The 22,753-nt window shown below is 47.8% G+C and overlaps 1 protein-coding gene across 2 annotated transcripts; it reads right to left on the reverse strand.

The window, feature by feature from the left end:
- Positions 1 to 395: 395 nt before the first annotated feature.
- Positions 396 to 22,717, reverse strand: TUBGCP2 (tubulin gamma complex component 2). 2 transcript variants are annotated; one of them, XM_085064417.1, is made up of 18 exons: positions 22,646 to 22,717; positions 20,838 to 21,010; positions 19,206 to 19,334; positions 18,724 to 18,900; positions 15,277 to 15,436; positions 14,658 to 14,865; positions 13,876 to 14,075; positions 13,214 to 13,403; positions 12,532 to 12,677; positions 11,732 to 11,912; positions 10,647 to 10,827; positions 10,269 to 10,441; positions 9,099 to 9,227; positions 8,552 to 8,672; positions 6,503 to 6,646; positions 5,891 to 6,019; positions 4,990 to 5,153; positions 396 to 715 (listed from the first exon to the last, which is right to left on the reverse strand). In XM_085064417.1, exons 2-18 carry the CDS (start codon positions 20,985 to 20,987, stop codon positions 610 to 612), a joined length of 2,688 nt encoding a protein of 895 aa, XP_084920543.1. In that variant the 5' UTR covers positions 20,988 to 21,010; positions 22,646 to 22,717; the 3' UTR covers positions 396 to 609. The 2 variants fall into 2 exon arrangements, with proteins under 2 accessions (XP_084920543.1, XP_084920545.1); XM_085064419.1 differs by having other exon boundaries at positions 20,838 to 21,096; positions 22,646 to 22,667.
- Positions 22,718 to 22,753: the final 36 nt, after the last annotated feature.

Consider the following 22,753-nt stretch of genomic DNA (forward strand, 5'->3'; position numbering starts at 1 on the left):
GTGAGGAACACTTTGCCCTGTGCCCTCAGCCCTCACACATGGCCCCAGGTTCCCACTGCTGCCCCTGAGGCCTCTGTGTCCCTGGCATGTGTCTTGACTGCCCCTTGTTCCTGGGAGACATTTCCACCCTCTACCCCCCTGCTCCCAAACTGCCTCAGGCAATGTTTAGTGTGGTAAAACTCTAAGGTTCCCTGGAACTCCTCTGCTGAGGGCTTGGGGTTGGAAAGGAACTTAAAGATCATCTCGTTCCAAACCCCTGCCATGGGCAGGGACACCTTCCACTACCCCAGGTTGCTCCAAGCCCCATTCAACCTGGCCTTGAACCATTCCAGGGATGGAGCATCCATAATAACCTGCACCCCGAGATCTGTTCACAGAGAAAATAACCCTGGTGGTTTCTTTTTGGTTGTTACTTAATTTATTTTATAACACACAAACACAGCATTGTACAACATAGTAAAAAAAAAAACCAACAAAAAGCCAATAAAACAAAACCCCATAAAATTACAAACATCTCAGGAGAGTGGACATTCCCCCGTGTGTCTGGGCCACCGCTGAGGGTTGGTGTGCAGGCTGTGGAGGGCTGGGCTGGGCTGGGCTGGGCTGGGCTCACTGCGCAGGCACGGCCAGGCGGGGCAGCAGCGGCTGTGCCTTTTGGCTGCGCTCAGCTGACATGTGCTCCAGGCGCTCCGTGTAGAACCCGTTGAAGTCCAACCTGAGGGACAAAACAAAACACACCTGAGGTGGGGGAGGCGTGAGAGGAACCTCTCCCAAAGCACCCACAGCGAGCTCTGGCCCCACATGGGGTGTCTGTGCTGTGCCACCAGTGTTGGTGACACCTGCTCTGTGCCCATGCCTTGACAGCAGGCCTTTTACAATGCCACCTTTTACAGCAAAATGTATCAGGAACATATCCCAAATACTTTGGGAAGGACCAAATGCTCACAGCTCTCCTCCAGGCTGCACAGAGGTGTCCTGGGTGGACAAGAGTTCCTCAGTGTCCACTCCTTCCCAGCTGCTCCCCAGCACTCCCTAACCCCAGATTCCACCAGCACTGACCTCTGGGACTCATTCCCACATGAAATCCACACATCACCACAAAATGCTGGGATTTCCATCCCCACCACCTCCTGGCTAACACCGGGATGCTTCCCACAGGTCCACAACTCACCAACACGAGCAACTGGTTGGAAGATGCTCAGCCACAACCACAAGTGATACTTGGAAAAGCCTCTTCAAAGCAGGCTACACCAGGGATACCATAATCCCACCTCCTTTATAATCCAAAATGATGCCACCCAGCCCCATGCCTGCTGTGACCTTCCCATGGCAGATCCCAAACCAGCCCCAGCCTGTGCAGCTTGTAAACTCGTGTGCCCTGGATCACCGAGCAGTCAATGCAAGCCTGTGAATCACACAAAAGTTACTCTCTCCCCTTCTCAAATTAGGCTGCTCCAGTACCAACTGAATGGGCACAATATTTGAGTTTCATGTTGCTTAACAACCTCACACAAATGGCAACAAATTGTTCCTTGACATTTTTTGGTGCCTGCAGAAAACAGAGACTCGACAGATGGAATTTATCTGTTGCTGTCTCCTGGCTGAAAAGCTTTACATTACTTTCATCCTCTAGGAGTGTACCAGGGAAACCTGACACTGAGGTGAGAGTGCTGACCAAGTTTTGATTCAAACACAAGGCCAGGACTTGCTGCTTTGAGGATCTATTCAGTTTCTAAAGCTGCCTCACTCCCAGCTCAGTGACTTGCAAATTTTGCTGTGTTTCTCTTTTAGCTGTTTTTAGGTTAAATGATCTGTGATAACCATTTCTTCAGAATTTGTGTGGTGTTTCCTCAGCATGTACTTATAGGGCAGTTTCTTGCTTTGTGGCTGGATTCAGTGGGGTTTGCATCACTTCACATGTCCTGGTGACCTACTCTGAGCTCAGTTTCCTCCAGCCTGGTAAAGGAAGGATGCTTGATAACCACACTGATGTATAAGATTTCTAAGAATGTGGACTTAACCAATCCTTCTGACAACACCCTCTCTACTGTAGTTCTCTTTTTCACTCCTGGGATGAGGAGAGACTGGACAGTTCCTGCAGTTGCCAACCCTCTGTCACCACTCCCAAGGGAACAGCTGGAGCTGTGTCAGGGGAGGTTGAGGTTAGTTATCAGGGAAAGGTTTTCCCCCCAGAAGGTGCTTGGGCATTCCCCAGGGAATGGTCACAGCCCCAAGGCTGCCAGAGCTCCAGGAGCATTGAGACAATGCTCTCAGGGATGCACAGGGGGGGATTGTTGGGGTGTCTGTGCAGGGCCAGGGGCTGGTCTCCATGACCCTTGTGGGTCCCTTCCATCTCAGGATATTCTCTGATTCTATTCTATGATGCACCAGAGCAGGACTTGGGCACCAGAGATCTGTCATCTGTGAGCTCTGAAGGAAGCCCTCTGGATCTCTATCCCCTGTTGCTTGATGCCACAAATAAAACTATTGTGTCTCAGTTACTCAGTACTACAAAATGAATAAATGTTAACCAGGATCAAATAAATCATGAGCAAGTACCAGAACTGTGAATAAAAGGGCCATTTTGTCCTTTATCTGGCATGTTGATGATCCCTGTTGGAAAGCAGTCCTTTAAAAAGGTTATAAATTAGAAGAAAAGAGCAAGATGTCTTATAAACTCTTCCTTATAAACTCTCTCTGTCAAATATGTTATTTCAGATGGCAACTGTCTCCACTCTGGTTCTCAGGTTCCTGTTGCCATAGAGCCCAGGCCTCGAGCCAACAATCCCTCCAAACTGAATGGGAGCTAAATGTCACCTCTGGGCATTCACCATGGGGCTCCTGCCCTTCAAACCATCCCTGAGCCACCTATGGGAGTGGAAAGGCAGGTCCCATGGGCTGTTAACATCCAGGATTTCTGCTAAGGAAATGGGGACATCTGGGCTGCCAAGAAAGGTCCAGCATATCCAACATCTTGGTGAAGACTCAAGCGATCCCAGCAAGTCCACACTAGGGGGAACTTGACAGTGATGACAGTCCTGGGGCATAAGGACTGGGGCATGGAAATAAGGGAGGGCAGTGGATCCAGGCCCTCCTCTGAGCCTCTGGGTGCAGCTGGGCTCTCTGTCCTCAGCACAAACCATGGACAGAAGCACTGAATCATCACACTTCTCTTTTCCCCTGAAACAGGAAGTGCGGGTTGCAAAATGCAACCTCTCCATACTTGAAGAAGCAGCTGCAGTGGTTTCACAGCTCAGCTGCTGGCCCCAGCTGACACCCCAAGGTGAGCTGTGACTGATGGAGCAGCTCCTGGCTGTGGCACCACGGGCAGGAACCACAGCCAGGCTGTGAGGTGATGTATGTGACGTGTGTGATGTTCACACCATGACAAGAGCAGATAGTTTGGTGTTCAACACTGTGTTGGCCATGCCCTGTGTGCTCTGGGATCATGGAGTGAGTTGCCATCCATCCTAGGTGGAGCACCATGAACAAGCCCCTCTGTTAGAACTAATACTAGAAATGGTAAAAATGTAAGTGCTGGATAAAGGAGGAGGCAGAGCTGGAGCACTGAGGAGCAGTAAATACTCCTGCCTGGGTGACTCAACTGCCTGTGGTCCCAATCCCCAAATCTGGCCCAAGTCTGGATGCTCCTGTGACACCCAGGAGGGATGGCAGCCAAGGAAGAGTGAGAGCTTAATCCTGTCAGCCTTTTCCTACAGATGGATCCTGCCTGAGACCTACAACAGCCTGATGATGACGAACTGGGATGTCTGGGCAGATGAAGGGTGACATGAAATGTTGAGAAGCCACACTGGGCTTTCCCAAAAGATTGGGAGTCTTTCCCTGCAGAGACTTGGCTGTCCTGGTTAGTCCTGAAAGGAACAGCAACCAATTGTACAGCTGGGGCCTGCACTCACAGCCACAAAACCAGTTTTTTTGAGAAATTCCAAGATGAGGAGGAGACCTCTGACTCTGGTCACTTCAGAGAAGGGGTCCTCAGCTCCATTCCCATTTCAGAGACTCAGGAACCACCCACAGGGGCAGCTCTGGTGGCTGGAAGGCACTCCCCTGACAGGGGATGGCAGCAGGAGCACCAAGCAGCCCTGGGCACTGCCAGGGGCTGTGTAAACGTGTGGCAGTTGCTGGACAAGAAGTTCTCAGAGGAAAAGGCAGTTTCCAGTGGGAACACTTCACCTAACAGTGTTTGCACAGTACCAGGAATCCTGACAGCCCTGTCAGATGCTGTCAGAAATGGCACCAGGAGGGGACAACAATCTCCTTAAAAAACATCAGTGAAACATTTCCTCTCTCTCTCTGCTTTCAGGTGTAGCACATTTCAACAGATGTGTGAGGATTATCAGCCAGCCATAAAAGATATCCAGATGGACTGGGAACAGAACCTCCAGGGGTTGTCTTTTACTGAAGAAGCAACACAGAGGTTATAAACTCACCAGCTAAACTTCCATTTCTCTCTCTCTCTCCCCCCTATCCTGTGTACCTGACTTTTACATATTTCTGAAGCAATTTTGATTTCCAAGAAGCTGCTTATTTAAATAAATGCAATATGGATACTTAAAATAGACACTTTATGATCAAACCTTCGTATGATTTTCTCATCTTGAAATACTTACACTGTATTTGGAAATTGGTTTATTTACTATCCCCACAGAGAGAGAACCCCCAGGAAATCTAACACTACATTTACAATATTAATGGTCAAGTTTCCTATAATTCAAAAGAACAAGTTTTGGGATTTTTTTAAAGCCTTGGGTTGAAATGCAAAGCAGTGTATAATGACAGAATGGCCTGGGTTGGAAGGAACCTCAAAGATCATCTCATTCCACCCCCTGCCATGGGCAGGGACACCTTCCATAGACCAGGCTGCTCTGAGCTCCTAAATATACACACTTCTCAGTTACAATCGACATTTCTTGAGCTGAATTTGGGACCCATGGGAAGGGAAGTTACAGACAGAAAGGCCTGGCTCACCTGTAGATGATGTTCAGCATGCTGTGCTCACAGTCATTGGTGCTGTAAACGCTCAGTTTGTCCAGCAGGTCCAGCAGATGTGTGGAGAAATTGCTGTCAAACTTGTTGATGGTGGCTTCAAAGCCAGATGTGAGGTGCAGGTTGTCAGCATGCTCTGCTAAAAGCTGCCAAGACAAAGGCAGAGCAGCCCCATGTGTTTGCTGATCTTGCCAAGGAGCTGCAATTCCCTCCATTCCCAAACCTGCTCAAAAATACTGCCACAAAACTTCACAGTTGCTCAGCCTCCAAAAGAAATCTTTCAAAATCCTCGGTAGTTAAAAGCTCTGGTGTGCCCAGCCTGGGAGAAGCCCACAGTAGATCCCAGCTGAGTTATCCACAAACACATGCTGCCATTGCTCTTTTTCAAGAGGGAGGAAAAGCCAGTAGGCAGAAAATGTGTGCTGCCTAAGACAGGCTGTGACCTCTGGAGCACTGTGACTGCAGATGTTATGCAGATGTGTGCCAGAGGGGCTTCCAGAGGGACAGGGAGGATCTGCTAACCACAGATCAAATCCCATGTGCATCTAGACAGAGAAATATGGACAAGGGAGATCCCCCAGGTCTGAAAGCCATGGGCTGCAAAGAGCCAAGCTCACACCCCACCAGAGCTCTGGAAATGGGAAAGTGCCAATGTTGCAGAAAACCTGGATGTGGCTCTGCACAGCTGAAAATGCAAGTGAGAACTCAAAAACCAGTGCAGGGACTGCTGTGGGACACAAGGTCTTCAAAGCAGACTTTGAGAACTCCAGCAGTGCTCCACATTGCCCTCAATTCCACAGAGACTGTCCTTTTGGTGCCAGAGGTGCTCTATAAACCAAGAAGGGCTATCTGCAAGTGGCCCAGCTGTCCCCTCGTGTCCCACCTTGTTGGTCAGCTTCTTCTTGGCAGCCTCCTCAGCACGCTCCTCCTCCGTGGGTGGGCCCAGCATGGTGCCATGCTCCAGGGTGAGCCTCTCCATCTCACCATCCAGCTTCATGCTCTGGGTGAACCTCTGGGAAGGGCACAGCATTGGGGAAAGGCCACAGCCAGTTTTCCATCATGGCAAAACACCAGGCTCAGTTCTGCCCACCCCAGTTCCCAGGAAAGCTAACTCTGAGATTAAATTCATGATGTTGATACACAAATCTCCCTAAATGCACAGGAAAGTGGGTTTTACAAAAGCTGTGGGCTCCCTGATGCTGGCTGGAATGTGCCCATCACCTGAGCCTCAAAAGAGTGTCTCTACAGAGCACTACCACTTACAGCTCAAATTCTGCTGCAGGACTGGCTGAAGAGGGGGAATTTGGTCCACATGAACCTGATCTCAATGTGGAGAAAGGAGAGAATTTTGTGGACTAAAGCCACAGAAACCATTTGGGAGAGGGTGTGATGGGTCAAGCCCTAAAGCTGCTGACAGAGGGAACAGAGGTTCATCCCCATGGGGTTGGCAAAGGGATTGCCAGGGCTAGCAGTGGCACGGGGAGGCTGCACACACCTGCATGCAGTTGGTGAACATGACACACACAGACATCAGCTTGGAGAAGATCTTGAGCAGCTCTGGGTTGGTGAGCATGCAGTCCTTCAGGCAGTTGTCCAGGAAGCTCGTGTGGTGGCTCAGGACGTCGTCAATGTTGGATGCCTGTGACAGAACAGCCCAACAGTGACAAACCAAACCAGGACTGCTGTGCTGCTCTGCCCCAAAGCTCCATCCCACACTCTGCCTCTGACAGGGACCTCTCAGAGTGAGAAACTCCTCGTGTACCTCCCAGAAACATCCTGAGAGGGAGGCTGCATCTGCATTACTGCCTTCAACAGCCCCCTACAGGTTTTGAACCTTTGATTTGTCACATCACCTCCTCAAAAACCATGCTTGCTTTAATCACCCAAACCCTCCCCTGGAAAGGATGGAGTCATCTGCTTTATGAACTTGCATTTCCTTTGTGTTTTAATCTGCTTGTCATGGCCACTCCCACCTTCACTTTGCCTTCAGCAAAGTCAGAGAAAATAAGTGGAAAAGAGAAAAACAAATCAAAGAATCTTAAATGTCAATAAATGTATTATTAAGGTTATTCAGAAATAAGCTTTAGGAGCCAATAAGGAAATGGGACATGCAGTGTTGCAAGGATTCTGTGAGATTTTTGTTCATCTCTGCTACTTCAACAGGCAGTTTCAGTCTTGAGTTTTAAATGATAGGATAAAACTCACTCTTACTCTCTACGATTATGGGATGTGCCAAAGCTCAGAACATAAGTCTAGCTTAGGACTAAAATTTCCATGGAATCCACACTGCTCCAGCAGGATCAATGCTAGAAACCCCTCCCATATCCCTTTAAACTGCTGGAGAACAGGGATAAATGCAGCTTTCTAATGGAATGACGATGATGATGAAGTTGTGTTGATGAAGACACTGATGTTGCAAAGATGAAGATCCCAGTTATAATATCAGGAAGAGAGCACCTTCTCTTCAAGTGAAAATGCACAAGAGAGAAGTGTGACCAAAAAAATGCATCATAAGGCACTACATGAGACCGGTGAGGGTCATCCTTTTCCCTCCTAAAAGACAAATGAAAGGAAAAAACAGGGACAGGGTAACTTCAACACCTGCCTCCATGCAAGTAAAGTAAACTGAGCATTATATTTTGCAAACCTAAACTTGCAACAGATTTAAGAAGTAAGTACAATTCCCAGATTCTCCAGGAGGTTGACATATAAACTCTTCTCATTGTGAAGTTCTTGCCAAGAACATGCAGAGATGCTCATAATCCTAGACCTGCTCCCTCCTATGAATTCTCCAGGAAAAAGGATGACAGGGCATCAAGAAATATTGGTTAGCTGACTCCAAAACAACTCCTTGGTGCACAGTAAGAACTAAGGCAGGGTCAGTTGATGCTGAAGATCCACAAAGGTCATCAGACAGCTGCCAAGAGAGCTGACTGCAGGGGTGTTGGGCTCTTTGGTACCTCAGATTAATGTTTTTCAGGGTGTAGAGGAAAACGATATGCAACTCAGAAGTGTCTGATCACAGGGTGACTACCAGAGGGAATAATGATAATAATAATAATAATAAATAATATTATGAAGGAAGGCCCTGTTTTATACCAAACAGTCCCAACATGCCAGTCCTTGGCAGTTTCATGGAAGGGAAAGCTCACACTCCACTTTCAAGAGCACTCGAAGTCAGCCAAGGATTCAGCTGGAGATGCCTGGACTGGTTTATGATCTTTGCACTCTGCATCCACCTTCCTTTTCCACAGCTCTCTTTCTCCTGTGTATGGGAATGCTGAGCAGAACCTGCCTTTCTGTAACAGGGAGCAGAGTGTGAGCTGGGCAGAGACAGGGATGCAGCACAGGAAAGGGAGGTATGACTAATCGAGCAGAAAGGTGATGCAGAACAGCAATACTCTGTTGTGTGGCAACAACAGCAGCTCCCAGATATTTCATTGCCTCCAACAAATTTAACAGACACCTGCAACAGCTGGAATTACGTGCTTCTTCCCCTTATGTATCATAAATTTGTCAAGAATTCCATTCCAACTTCACTCACCAACTTCAGGTTCTTCTCCAGAATGTGCCATGTTGGCTCCATCACTTCAAACATCATGTAATACTGGATATTCTGCACAAAATTCAGCATCCGCTGCCGCAGTGTGAAAGCACCAGCAAACCTAGGGGAGAAATCACACCCACACAGCTCAGAGCTAGCAAATGCCACAGAGAACTATCACCAGGCTTGCACAGCCAAGCAGAGCTAAATATTTCTGTCCTAGCAAATTCCTTGCTGCAGTATGAGAGGGATTATGAAGTCACTGCAAACCATCTCTGATTATTTTCCGTGGCTCTCCCTCAATTAGTACAGTCAGAGTTTTGAACCTGCCATAGATTTTAAATATTTGCTTATATAAAACCAAAATTTTGATATTAAGTATTAAAGCAACTTCACTAGTGCAACTATTGAGTGAAACCTAAAATGACCTCTCTGAGCCTGTAAGGCATTTGCAAGGATCTTTTTCACCTCAGTATTGTCTGAGCCATGTCATGAGGTATCTAATTAGCAAGGAGACCCAAAACTGAAAAAAAACCAAAGGCTGTACCACTTAGCTGAATGCAGGGAGAATTGCTTGGCTGTCTTATTGCTGATCCAAACGTTGCACAGCTGCCTTTCCACGTGCTTGCAGTAGAACATGTGTCTGAAAAGCATCTGGTACCTTGTCAGTGCTTTCCTGGAAAGAAAGAAGCCCATCCAGATGAAGGCCTGCTCTGATTGACAGACTAAGCTGTGAAGGCTGAGGCTGCTCAGAGGTAAAGAGACTTCACACAATATGTTCCTGACGCCTTCAGGCGCGCTCAGAGCTGCGCTGAGCCGAAGCAGGAGAGTCACATTTGCAACCATCCCAAAGAACTCCTCTCCAAGGAGACCCTCCTCCGTATTTCCTGCCAGTGGGTACATCAACAGCCTCCTTAATTCCCTCGAGCTCCATGCAAGGGTCACTCACACTGGGGGCTGGGAGGGAGAGTTCAAAGCCTGTGGTCTTGTACCCATCGCGCTAAGGCTGCAATGGTCACCCTAGAATTCACCAGGATTTTAGAATTCACACAAGAATTCACCAGGACTTTCCAAAAAGGGGGAGAAAAAGCTGTAACCAAGCTACAGGCAGCATTAACCCACCACCAATGCACTGTCACTAGCAGATGGGGCTGCTTATTTATAGCTCCGGGGACTGGATTCAGGTCTGTGCTCAGACACTTCGGCGTAGGTGTCTGCAGAGCTCCAGTCGATACAGTTCAGGAAACCTTACCAAATCCTATTTTCACTTCCATAGCTACCACCAGAACTAACACAGTCTTTTGGGAAGGAAGAGACAAGATTCCAAAAGCATCGCTTCGTTAGAAAAGTCTCACTGACCCAATGGAATTTTTAGAGGGGAAATTAAGGGAGGAATTAATTGCTGGCATTTAGCAATTTGATATCTGCCACCCTGTTCATGCAATGCTGCTCGTCCCATTTGCTGTGGCTCACAGCAGTGTTTCTCCAAGGAAACAAGAGGCAAATCCCTGCAGAAAAATGAACAATTCAGTCCCTCACAATTCAGTCAAATGAGAAATAGCCTGTTACAGTAATTGTAGCAACAGCCTGTATCCTTTGAGTCGGCAACTGGGGATACTAGAAAGTGCATTTTTTTCTGTTCTCCAGGTTTGAGGAGGCTGGAAAAGCTCTTGTGAGAGTACATGCCTGTTTTCCCTCCAGGGGATTGATGCCTTACCTGTTTATGATGAGGGAGAGAGGCCACTTCACAATGTAGTCAAAGGAAAAGGCCTCCAGGCCGCTGAGGGTGAGCTCTGTGGGGTCTGCACTGATGATGGCCTTCTCCTGCTTTGTTTCTATGGCCAATACCCTCAGGAGCTGCGTGATGAGGTCATGGGGCATCAAGTCAATCTATAAAGGAAGAGAAGCAGAAAAATGAACCCACAGGATACCCACAACTTCTGGGTAGCAACAGGCAGAGTGCCCATGGTCAGTCACTCTCCAGCCATCACACCAATCCAGGAAACAGCAGATTCTCACAGGTGCACAGATCTCCCCAAACCATGGCAGGCCTTCTGCTCAAAGTCAATTACCTTCTGCTTCCAGCCATTCTCACCTTTAAATCATCCTTGAAAGGATCAGTGTTGGCTGTACTCATTCTCAGGGCTAATTCCAGCAGAGCCTCCAGCCTCGTTGTTATGATGTCATCTACAGGCTTCTTCAGTTCCTCCTCTGTCAGATCCATGAAGTGAACAAAAAAGTCCCCTTGATCCATCAGGAAATAGTGTTTTATAGATCTGCTCAAGAAAATGAAGGCACAATTGATTAGTTTTCTTAAAGCCCAGGTTAATCCATATCAAACCTAAAGGAACAAATGCAATTGACCCAATGAGCCCATGGGGTTTGATCACAAAATGTTTCCCTGCCTGGAGAGCACACAGCCATAAATAACCAGTTTGGAAACTAGTCTTTTATGGATGTCTCCTCCTCCCTCCCCCCTCAGTCAGGATGCTTCTGTGCAGTCAGATCAGGGCTGCTGCTCTTTTTTTCTGGCCTAGAAAAATGCAGAAAAACCCCTAGGTGTGCTGGGTGCAGGATCCTACTGCTGTCCTGAACAACTCCCAGATCTCCTCCTGCTGAGGGACCTGCCAGTTCCATGCAGAATCCTGGACTCCTCTCAATGAACAAATATCTGTGCTGAGTTTTTCAAGTCCACCAGACTTTTGCTGTAACAGGACATAAACTTTGATTTCCACCTGACACCACGGAGAGTTACCTATAGCGGGCATGGAGCTTGGGAGGAACTCTAAGGTTAGCCTGAGGATTAACCAAGAGCTTGGCCAAAGATCACACGGGATAACTGCAGGCTTTGGAGCAAAAACAGGAGCAGAACAGCCATAACACAGTGTGGCTCCAAACTCCTGATCTGACTGGGCTAGACAAAGCCCTGACCTAGTTTTGGCAATGACCTTCCAAGGCAGTTGGACCAGAGACCCCCAGACATCCTTCCCACTCAACACTTCTATCTTTTTTTCCTCCTCAGGGAATAAAACCCAAATCTTATTTTTTAGGTCAACCTTTCTGCATGGAAATAGACAGAACACCTTGGTAATATCCCGAGAGAACAGAGCTAACTTCAAAAATTCATGTCCCTTACCAGAACCAATCTATTTATCATGCATTTAGTAAAATAAATCAAACCTTAGGTGAGCCACCAGCTCTTTCTCCTCCATCAGGAAGTCCAGAAGAACTTTGCTGGCATAGTTGTACGCTTTTTCTATTTGTTCCACATAGGCTCTCTCTTTTAAAGTGTAGATGACCTCTTTGGCCACAGGGCAGGTGACATCTCGCCCACACTCCCGCACAACATTTAAGTATTTCCCTGAAAATAAAAAGAATGAATGACCCATATTCATACCAGCTGTACAGCCAACAGGGGAACTTCCACACCCCTCCCTTCCAGAGCAAGATATGCTGAGAAAATTTTACACTATGTTGTGCTGAAAGCTGGAAAGGATGTAGGCACCTTTCAAAAGATGATACAAAATGTTAAATTAGGCACCTGGTATCACATTTAAGGAGATTTAGAAATGGTTTTGCTTCCCAGTGGTGAAAAATCATCTCTGCAGGTGGCCTGAAGCTCTGCAAATCTGGTGCTGTTTCACAAGTCACTTTTGGAGGGCTTTGTACAAGGATAAGAGGTTGAATGGTCCATTTAACCCCTGAAATTAACACTCATGACAGTCAAACCTCAGCTGCCCAGCTCCATCCAGCTAGAAAACCCACCCACAAACCAGCAGTAAAAGACAGACAGCTCCCCTTGCTGCTGAGTTCCTGTGTTGTTTTATTTATAGGATTCAGGGTTCTTTTCACATCTGACTCTTCTATTCCCCCCAGTTCAGCTGGACAACCCCAAAAAGTGGCAAGGCATGGTGATAATTCCTTTAGCTTTATACAAGACCAGCTTGTCTCAAGGCTCCTCTCACAGCAGAAGTACCTACCTGTGCTTAGGATTTTGTCAGCCATTTTCTGCAAGAAGGAGGGAATCTGTTGCTGAACAACAGTGTATCTCTGATCCCAGTACTTGTCATTATAGTCCTCCTGAATCTTCTCCTTCTGCAGCTCATGCTCCTCCACCATGAACTCACTGAACAGTTAAAGCAGATGTTTAGGGGCAGGGAGTGGTGCAATGAGGATTACTTTTTTTGACCTGCAAACTGGCAATGTGATCTATCAGAAATAAGGTCTCATGAGGACACATTCCAATCAAGAACTGAAATTAGTCTGTATGTGAAACAAGAGGAAAAGCACTATGCAGTGCTGATCTGCAATCAATCGTAACAGAAACAAGATTTTACAGGGTTCACAAGCCAAGCCTAAACCTTATCTGTTTGTCAGTGCAGAGGTGAGGAAACCAGCCTTTGTCTGCCTCCTCACCAGTGGGAAGGCATTAATTTCAGATATTTTACTTTCAGTTTTGTCCCCACCTTAGGATTCTGAAAATATGGGAAACAGAAATGCTGCATAAACTACTGAACACAGCAAAACGCTTCAAATGACTCTACAAAAGCCAAAACTCTTCAGACAGTGTTGTTCCAGGCCCCCAGGCTATGCAGACCCAACAGAGCAGATCAGTATTTCCTAACTTTTGCATTTCACTTTCACTGCTTAACTGCTCTTTACCTGTATGGATCATTAATGATGCCTCTATATATCCACTTCTCCAGGATTTCAAAGTAAGGCACACTGGCTGCCTTGGTTAAATACAGGCACAGCTCCTGGGCCTGGCTGTCCCCCGTGTAATTGAAAGTCTTGTCATGGAGCAAGCTCAGGGTTGATCCTCCCATACACTCACCCTTATCCACAGAAGTAGCTGGAATTTAAAAACACCAATATAAGACACTTACAACCTGAAAAGTCCTGAAACAAAAACCCAAATAGTCCCCAGACTGGACATGGCCCTGAGCAACCTGCTTGTAGCTGTAAGCAAGGGGCTGGACTGGGAATTTCCAGGGATTCCTTCTGGTTATAAATCCACACAGAGCTGGAGAGAATTTTGGAAAGGAGCTGAGGAGAAGCAGCAGTGGTGGATACAGCTGAGGGGAAAGGCACAGGTTGTGAAGGCAAAAGGCACAGAGGTGCCTCCTGACAGCTCCAAAGGGCACATTCAGACCTAGTGCCTGAATGCTCTTCTCCAGAAATGCAGTGCCCTCACAAGTACAATTCCCCTGGCTTTCTTCTCTAATAAAGGAGGAAATCAAAATGACACATGCCCTGCCTGTTTGGCTACCCTGCACAGTTCTCTGAAGCTGTCAAAATGTAACGACTGTATTTTGGAAATTTACCCAGTGAAGCCAGAATCTCCAGGGTCCTCATTGTGGGCTGGATGTAAAACCACAGCTTCTGCAGTGATAGAAGCCCCTGCCTCTGAAGATGCTCCAGCTGGGTAATTAGTATCATGTATTCCTTGATGAGAGTCCGCATGGCAGCAGCCAGAGCATGATTTACCTGTCCATACTCAAAGGAAGACTTCTCCTCTATAAACCTGTAAAAAGCAAAATGGAGGCTCTTTCAGACAAGACAACTTGTATAATTTTCAGGAATTCTTGCCTTCAGGACACTGTACAAGCACACCAGTGGACCCCATATTCAAAAGCACACTGGTCCCTCTCCCTATTTTCCTATCCCACACTTCCTAGTAGGGAAAGCTGTGGGAAGATGTTTCCTCTGCAACTGCAAGGGAACTAGAATTATTTTCAAAACCACTGTTGTAGAAAGGGAGAGCCAGTCCTGGATGCTCAGAGGTGAGCAAAAAGCAGGAAACATGGAGAAATTCATAGCAGAGTGGGAAGAGAAGCCAGAGCAGGCAGATATACCCTAACCACATTTTACCTGAAGTTACCAAGACCAAGACCGGAAAAAACAAAGGTGTATGAATGAAAAAGTGAACTGGCAGCACAGAGGAAAAACCCAGCGAAGGAAATGCAGCTAAAACTGACCCAAATAAACTGTCACTCATTTTATACCCCCATAGTTTAATTTAAGCATGGAAGTTAAGACCTGCACAATGGCAGGTTCTCTATTCTCACAGGAGAGCCTCCTCCCCTGACAGAAGCCAGCTCGGTACCTGGTGACAGCAGAGTAACTTGCTGCCACAGGAAGGATCCTGGTCACCAACTCCTTGATGGACAAGTCCAGGTTTGGGTCGAGTGAAAAGGTCCGGTTCTGCCTGCCCACGAGGGCCTGGGCTGTGATGTACCTTCCATCCACACCAATCAGAACATACAGTAAGTCCTCCACAATCATGGATTCCTGGGAAGCTAATGGCAAAGTGCCTGTTTCCAAAGAGAGGACAACAAGAAAAAAAAAAAGGACACAATGTGCCATCATCCACCTGTTTCAGTCTCGTACCTTGCTTTCCTGGCAAACAGAATCTTTTGCTCATTTACACCCAAATCCAGTAGACAGGACCAGACATCCAACACCTGTGGCTAAGAGAACATCAGCCTGCTGCTGATCCTTCCACCCAAATGGCTCAGTTATTTCCAACACCAACAACTTTCCCAACCTCCTCACCACCAAAATATTCAAATATCCAGAAAACAGCTCAAACACAGTCACAAAAAAAAAAAAAAAGTGCAATGAGCCAAGTTTTGCTTTCATCCTGAGTGTGAACATCTGAACAGCATTTCTGAATGAGTACAAAACACTACAAAGGAATGCAACTTTCCCTGTGTTTCACATACCTATTGGTACTGTTGTGTCAGTGCTTAAACTGGTGCCAATTAAGAAATCCCCAATAAGTGCAGGTCTCTCATACACCCAGGATGGAAATACTGGAATGGGCTGACCAGAATTCTTCTTGTTCTGCCTATCCCGGAGGATTTTTCGTGTAAGCTCAAGAGGCTGTTGGAAAAAGAGAAAGAGGGAAAGAAGGGAAAAAACTTCCAGAAGTCCAAGAAATTTTTAATTTCAAGGAGAAATTGACTGCAAAACAATCAATACACTTGGGAACAGAAAGTAGAAGAGCTGATATTTCAGTAGCATGGTATATAGGGTTTAGTTTCCCAGTACCACCTAGTCTATTTGTCCCAGTGCAGCAAAAAATGTGTATTTTTTTATACATGTGGCCTTTTTATGTGGAGGTACATCAAATAATGCCTTTTTGCATCCTTCCCCACTGGCCTGGGTGCTGGGGCACACCGAGGGGAGCAGAATGGGGACATGCACAACCACCAGGCAGGGGCTGCTAGTTTGAAGAGAGCACCACATGAAAGCAGCAAACTCCTTCCAGAAGCACAAACATCCAATTCCAGGGGCACTGAACACATCTGAACTCAATGCCAAATGCAACCCAGACAAATCCACCCACAGGGAGCTGGAAAATGATGGAGTCTTTTGCACTGAGTGGGAGTCGGCGAAGGAAGTGAGCTCTTGAAGACTGAAAGACTTTCCACCCCCAGCTCTGACACTAAAATAAATGGAGTGGAAGATCAATCATCAGCTGGGGAGGCTTGTGAGATGCACAACCTACATGAACATTTGGAGCCCCAAGTGCACAAACACAGGGCTGATGAAGGCCATTTCTGAAACTCCACAGATGTGTGTGTGTGAAGAGGGATATGCACAGGCTCATTTGACTTTCTTATTTACATCATGTGTGGGTGATCTGCTAAAAGGACCTCGATTTCCTCTGGTCCCCTAACAGAACTGGGACTTTCATATGGAGAAATAGGAAGCATCAAGCAAGCTGCCAGCAATTCAAAGGATGGCTAAACCCCACATAAAACTGCAAACCTGTTGGCTGTATGAACATGTTCTGCCTGGGAGAAGGGCTGCCAGGAGAAGAGCAGACACTAGTAGGTCTTCTCAAATAGCAAGGAGGAAAAATTTCTTCACTGAAAGAGTGGTTAATCATTGGAATGAGCTCCCCAAGGAAACAGTGGTGTCACTACCTGTGGAAGTGTTTAAAACATGAGTAGAAATGGCAGCTGGGAACATGGTTTAGAGGGCATGGTGGTATTCAATCCAACGTTGGACTTGATGATCTTGGAGGTCTTTTCCAACCTTAATGACTCTGACTTTATTCTGTGACAAGAGGCTTCTGTTGCAGTTCAGCCAGCTCTAGTGAGACTTTGTTGACTAGCAGAGGTCAAGAAAGTCAACATTTTCGCTTTAAAGGACACATCAGCCTGAAAGGGAACACATGACTTTTCCCACCTCAATGAATTCTGGACCAAAACTGGTCCAAGCAGTAACTGCAGTCACTGAATGATCTCTCTGACAGTGCCAAGCAATCCCAGGGCAGATGGCACAGCAGTTGTGGCACAGGTGAGGTGACAAAGCACATGTCTCAGGGGCATGAATCACCTTCTCTCTGCAATGTGAAATTTAGGTCACTGTCATTACAGGCTTCAACAACAGCCTGGAGAAAACTCCCAGGGCTGAAAATATGGCCCTTAGGTGGCACTTAAACACCCCTGACACAAGGTGACAGTTTGCCACTCTGATGCTGATGGACCTGACATCTTGAGCAGTGGCAGTGCCCACATCCCTTGAGGGAGAGAAAGGGCTCTTCTCTGAGGTCCATGAACACCCTTCCAACTCCATCTGTGATCCTCACACAGAAGATCTGTCAGAGGCTGAGCAGAGCTCACACTTCCAAGGAATGCCCTCCTCCCTTAGTGACACAACAGCCCTGAGCACCAGCCCATCAGGGCCCTTTAACACAGTTTCAGCTCTTTACGTCTGAAGAAAGTACAAATGGAGCAGCAGGGAGGCACAAATCTTGGCTTGTGATGCCATTTCAAACCCTCTGGCTGTGAATTGCACATCCCAGAGAACGGCACTTCCAGGTCTTTCCTCTTTCAGCAAGTTCACACATTCATCTGGTAAGAAGATCAGTTATCTCATGGGAAATTCATCTTCCCTTCCTGATCTAAATCACCCACTCGACTCAGATCATCTGTGAAGGATCTGGATGAGTCAGGCCCAGTGTCTGTGCATTATTTCAGTGTATGTGGGACAAGGCTGGTCTCACCACAGGGTGAGGGGTTGGACCCTTCATTTAGGATTTCTCTACCATCACATTCACATAGGGTCCTTCAAGCTTGGAGACCTGTGGGGTGTCCCAAAACATGGGACATGGAGGTTCCATCTCTCTTGCCATTGAGGGCCTGAAGTGATCTGAGGCTTGTCCCCTGTTAAGATTTTGCTGACCAAACTTCAGAAGGCACTGTGGACCCCTGAGCATCTTTTCCTCTTTTCCCTCTGTCCAAAGAACTCTCCATACACTGTTGCTCCTCTGCCATCTGCAGTCAAAATTTCCTTACCTTGACCCAGGAGTTTTTCACTGTATTTTTGCCCTCCCTGCCCTGTTTGCCAAGCCAAGCCACCAGAGCACGGGTTTTTATACAAATAATTACAGGAAACAGAAGTTGGGATTTAAGTAAAAAATTGCCCTTTTGCACTCTGACCTCACAAGCTACTGCTGCTAATTAAATGCTTTACTGTTTTCTAAGCCTGTGTCTGCAGCTGGTTTTCCTTTTCCTTTCTGTCCTTGGGATTCTTTTACAAGATTTATTTCAGGAGCCCAAATAGCTGAGTCGAGGCAATGGCTGTGTCCACTTGGGGAAGGATGAGTTGAGGGATTGCAGCCCATTTGCCAGGAGCAGAGCTCCCAGGAAGGATGGGGACACACCACCAGGCTGCTGAGCTCCTGGGCAAGTACTGCCACAGGCAGACAAGGGAATTTCAGCACAGCTTAATGCTGAAACGGGAAAATGAAATTCCGTTAGCCCCCACCAGCTAGAGCTGTTGAGGCCTAAACTTGACTTAACCTTAGAATCATAGAATACTTTGGGTTAGAAGGGACCTTAAATCCCATCCAGTGCCACCCCTACCACAGACAGGGTCACCTTCCACTATCCCAGGTTGCTCCCAGCCCCATCCAGCCTGGCCTTGGACACTTCCACGGATCCAGGGGCAGCCACAGCTTCTCTGGGCACCCTGTGCCAGGTTCCTCAAGGGAACAATGTAACATTGAATTTAACCTTAGCATAACCTCAAAGAATTAAACTTGAACTGACTGAAACAAAAAGGGCCATTTTTACTAAGAACAGCACCAAGACTTAATTTAATCTGACTACCTGAAGGAAAGATTTTGTGCCCAAAGCTTGGGAAGGGCTTGGTACCTGCTGTGCACTGGAGCTGGCTGTGACACTGCCCAGCTGCTTGCGCAGCTCCTCCAGCTCCTGCAGAGACATCTTGGAAGTGGATGAGGGGATGGAAAAGTTCGTGCTGCTGCTGGTGGCTGCATTTGCTGCGAGTTCTGCCCTTTCTTTAGCATTTTGCTGCAGGTAGTGGAGTGTCTGTAGATACACAAGAAAATGAAAAGATTTTGTGAATGCTGGACAGCACAGTCTAAAGCAAAAAACATGTGACCAAACACTGAATCCAGCCACAGATCTCTCTGTCCCAGTTTTCCATGTCTCAGTGGATTATATCAGAGTATAATTCTCAGTAGTGCTTTAATAACTCAGTAAAAGCTGGAACTGGTTATCTGTTGATTTCTACAGATTTCACTGAACTTCACCATCATCTTTAGCATTGCCTGTGCTTAAAATCATTGCATTGTTGCTACTTTTCAACATCCAGTTCTAAAGGAGGAACCAACCTCTTTGTCTTCAGTGAGTTTTGACAGCAGATAAACTAAAGAATCCAGATGTCTTGTGTTTTTAGACTTCAGCTCATCGTACTTCTTTAAAAAATCTTCAGGAGTTCGAGAAAACTCTGCTATTTTCACCTGTAAAACACCACATTAATATGAAAAGAGTTACAATTAAAATTAAATGGAATTAGAGCAAACATGCAGCTCAGGCTACAAAGATGGGAAGTTTCAGACAGAGCTAGAAACTTCCTAGCACTTACAGCTTGACTGGTGGATTGCTTTTAAAAATGAAAATAAAAAGCAGTATTATGGCCATAAAACTATGTCTGGTCATGACTGCCAGGCTTTAAGCCCTAATATTTTACTGATATTCAGAAGAAAAAAGTTAAGTGCTGTCGCTGTTGAGCAGCTAGCAGAGTAATGAAAGCACCAGTTCTCAGTGGCAAGAAGGAATGACCTTCATTGTTTTGATTTCATCACATATATAGAGTTCTCAAAAGTCACCCAGATTGGTCAGTCAGAAGCCTTCCCCCAGGCCTGATTGGCCAGGCCTGCACTGCCCAAGTTCTGGGACACTGTTCCAATAACATCCAAACTTTATCTTTATTTATAAAACACAAGAATTCTCGTGGGAAAAACCTGTGCTAGCCACAAGGTGCTACTCATATAATTGCATTTTATACATTTTTTATTTCATCATGGAATCACAGAATGGTTTGGGATGGAAGGGACCTTCAAGATGATCTTGTTCCATCCCTTCCATGGGCAGGGACACCTCCCACTGTCCCAGGCTGCTCCAAGCCCCAATGTCCAGCCTGGCCTTGGACACTGCCAGGGATCCAGGGGCAGCCACAGCTTCTCTGGGCACCCTGTGCCAGGGCCTGCCCACCCTGCCAGGGAACAATTCCTTCCCAATATCCCACAAAATAACCTCCTTCTTTGAACTTGCCCCCATCTCAGTCCTAACAGTTCTCTTCTCCCACCAACACTTAAGGATTCCACCTTTTCCCTCTCAGACTTCCCATTTCACACCCAGAACCGCAATTCCAGATCAGATTGATGCCTGATGGCTTTTTGTCCTTTCTCTTTATACCTTTTTTATACCCTTTTTATATACTTTCTACCCTTTCCCATTCCCTGTACTTTTCACTCCCTGTATCTTTGCCCCACATGTTTGTAACCCTTGCACTCTAGCCTAGTTCAGAATTCTTTGGGGAAGATGAAACATCCCCACAATCTCAAGAACATGAGGCACCAACCTTGAATGGAGCCTCATCTCTGGAACATGTTTTTGTAAACTAAGTTGTAGCCTTTTGGGGGGGAGATAATTAGAATAAGGGGACAATTACTTCATTTGTTGGGTTTCTTATTGGGGAATTTTAGATAGGTATGCTAATTGGTGAGGTCCATAAAATTGTACACACATTGTACCCGGGGGGCTTTTTCGTTGTGGTTCCACCTTTGACGAGGGAGCACCTGGGATTCTATTAAACCAAGGTAATACCCTTTTCCCTGTACTGCAGTGTCTGTGTCTCATTTTTACCAGCTTTTTAGGCATCAAGATCACCCCTTTTTTCCCGTATTCCCTTGACTGGCGCCAACAGGACGAGCTGTCAGCCCAGGCAGAGCGGCGCTCACCTTGGCGCTGTGCGCGGAGACGTTGGTGGTGACGTAGGGCGTGCGGTTCTTCTGCAGCAGCTCGATGTACACCTCGGCGCCCTCCCCGCCCTGCACCCGCAGCAGGCTCAGCAGCTCGTTCACATCGTGGTGGATGCGGAACTCGCTCATGCTCCCAGCTCGGGCCGCCAGCCCTGGGGCACGGGAATGAGGGGTTAGCCCACTGCTCCCAGGGAAAACACCTGTGTGGGAGATGCTGCCAGGATGGGGAGATGTTTGGCTGGGAGGAGTGCACAAGGAGGAAGCCAACAGGGTTGGGTTGGAAAGGACCTTGAAGATCATCCAGTTCCACCCCTGCCTGGGGCAGGGACACCTTCTGCTATTCCAGGTTGCACCAACCGCCACCCAACCTGGCCTTGGACACTTCCAGGGATGGGGCAGCCACAGCCTCTCTGGGCTGATGTAGCTGGGACAGCTCCAACCAGGAGGCTGAGCCTTGGGGAGAATCTTAAGTGGGGGTTGGTTAGCCAGCAGAGGATTTTACCATCTCAGAAGGAATGCAGGTTTGTGCTCTCACCAGCTGACCTTGCTGCTGCTTCGGAAGTCACTCAAGAGCAGTTCTTATCAAGTTTAGGGGTCTTCATAGTCCACTGCCCACTTTACTAACTTCACCCTAATCCTGCAGTGTATTTAATACTGAGACAGAACCCTGACACGAGCTCAGCTGGTCAGAGCCTGGTGTTAAAAGCACCCAGGCTGTGGGGTCAATCCCTGAATGGGCCATTGACTTAAGAGCTGGACTTGATGATCCCCATGGTCCCTTCCAGCTTGGAATATTCTGTGATTCTGTAAATCAGAAGTAAGACCCCAAGTCCGGAATCATGGCAATAAATCAGGAGTTTAATGTGACACCCTCCACAGATTGTACCAAGCAGATACAATCCAGATCCTTGTATCAAGCACTCGGACACAATTTTGTTTTGCCAAGATCATGGAATCACTTAGGCAGGAATGGACCCCTGCAAGCCTTGGTCCAACTCCCCTCTCAAAACTGACTGAAATTAGGACAGGCTCTGCATGGCTTGGTCCAGTCCAAGCTTAAATTATTCAAAGGCCCAGGTTCCCCCACCGCTTGGGGCCCTGATCCTACTGGGATTTCCCGTGGGCTGCTGAAGTGCCCGAGGGTCCTTCACGGGTGTAGGGAATGAGGAGAGGCTGCGGGAGCTGGGCTGGCTCAGCTGGGGGCAGAGCCAGAGCCCCGAGGTACCGGCACAACCCGGGCGGGCTCCAAGCAAACAGCCCGTCCCCTGAGAGCGAGGGATTCCCGTTCCGGGATGACCTGACGGGCCGGGCACCGGCTGCGGGTCCCTCTGCACCCCACTGCGGCCCGCCCGAGCGCCGGGCAGCACCTCAGCGCCGTCCTGCTCCTCCCATCCCATCCCATCCCATCCCATCCCATCCCATCCCATCCCATCCCATCCCATCCCATCCCATCCCTCTCCACCTGTCCCACTGCGGCCTCGCTCCACACCCCACCTGTCCCGCTCCATTCCGTCCCGTCCCGCTTCACCACGCCCCGCTCCACATCCCAGCTCATCACATCCCGTTCTTTCCCGCTCCGCAGCCCACATTCCAACACACCCCGTTCCGTCCCGCTCCACATTCAGCCCTGCTCCACACCGTATACTATGCTGACCTGTCCTGTCCTACCCTACACATCCTTTACATCCCATCCCATCCCATCCCATCCCATCCCATCCCATCCCATCCCATCCCATCCCATCCCATCCCATCCCATCCCATCCCATCCCATCCCATCCCATCCCTACCTGCCCGACCGGAAGTGCCGCCGCTGGCGCCGGGAAGAGCGTCCCGCGCACGCGCAATCTCCAGCGCGGTAACCCGGCAGCGCTCTCCGCGCATGCGCACTACCTGCG

This window comes from Lichenostomus cassidix, chromosome 6 (genome assembly GCF_008360975.1).
Source record: "Lichenostomus cassidix isolate B80296 chromosome 6, HeHo_3.0, whole genome shotgun sequence".
In the NCBI taxonomy this organism is placed as follows: domain Eukaryota; kingdom Metazoa; phylum Chordata; class Aves; order Passeriformes; family Meliphagidae; genus Lichenostomus; species Lichenostomus cassidix.

Excerpts from the sequence above, each read along its gene's own strand:
- TUBGCP2 (XM_085064417.1), bottom strand. The coding sequence starts at position 20,987 with ATGAGCGAGTTCCGCATCCACCACGATGTGAACGAGCTGCTGAGCCTG. Across the intron at positions 8,673-9,098 it reads TCCCTGCATTCAGCTAAGTG|GTTTGCTGGTGCTTTCACAC; the intron begins GTACAGCCTTTG and ends TTTCTCCCCTAG. Across the intron at positions 6,647-8,551 it reads TGGAGAAGAACCTGAAGTTG|GCATCCAACATTGACGACGT; the intron begins GTGAGTGAAGTT and ends GTTCTGTCACAG.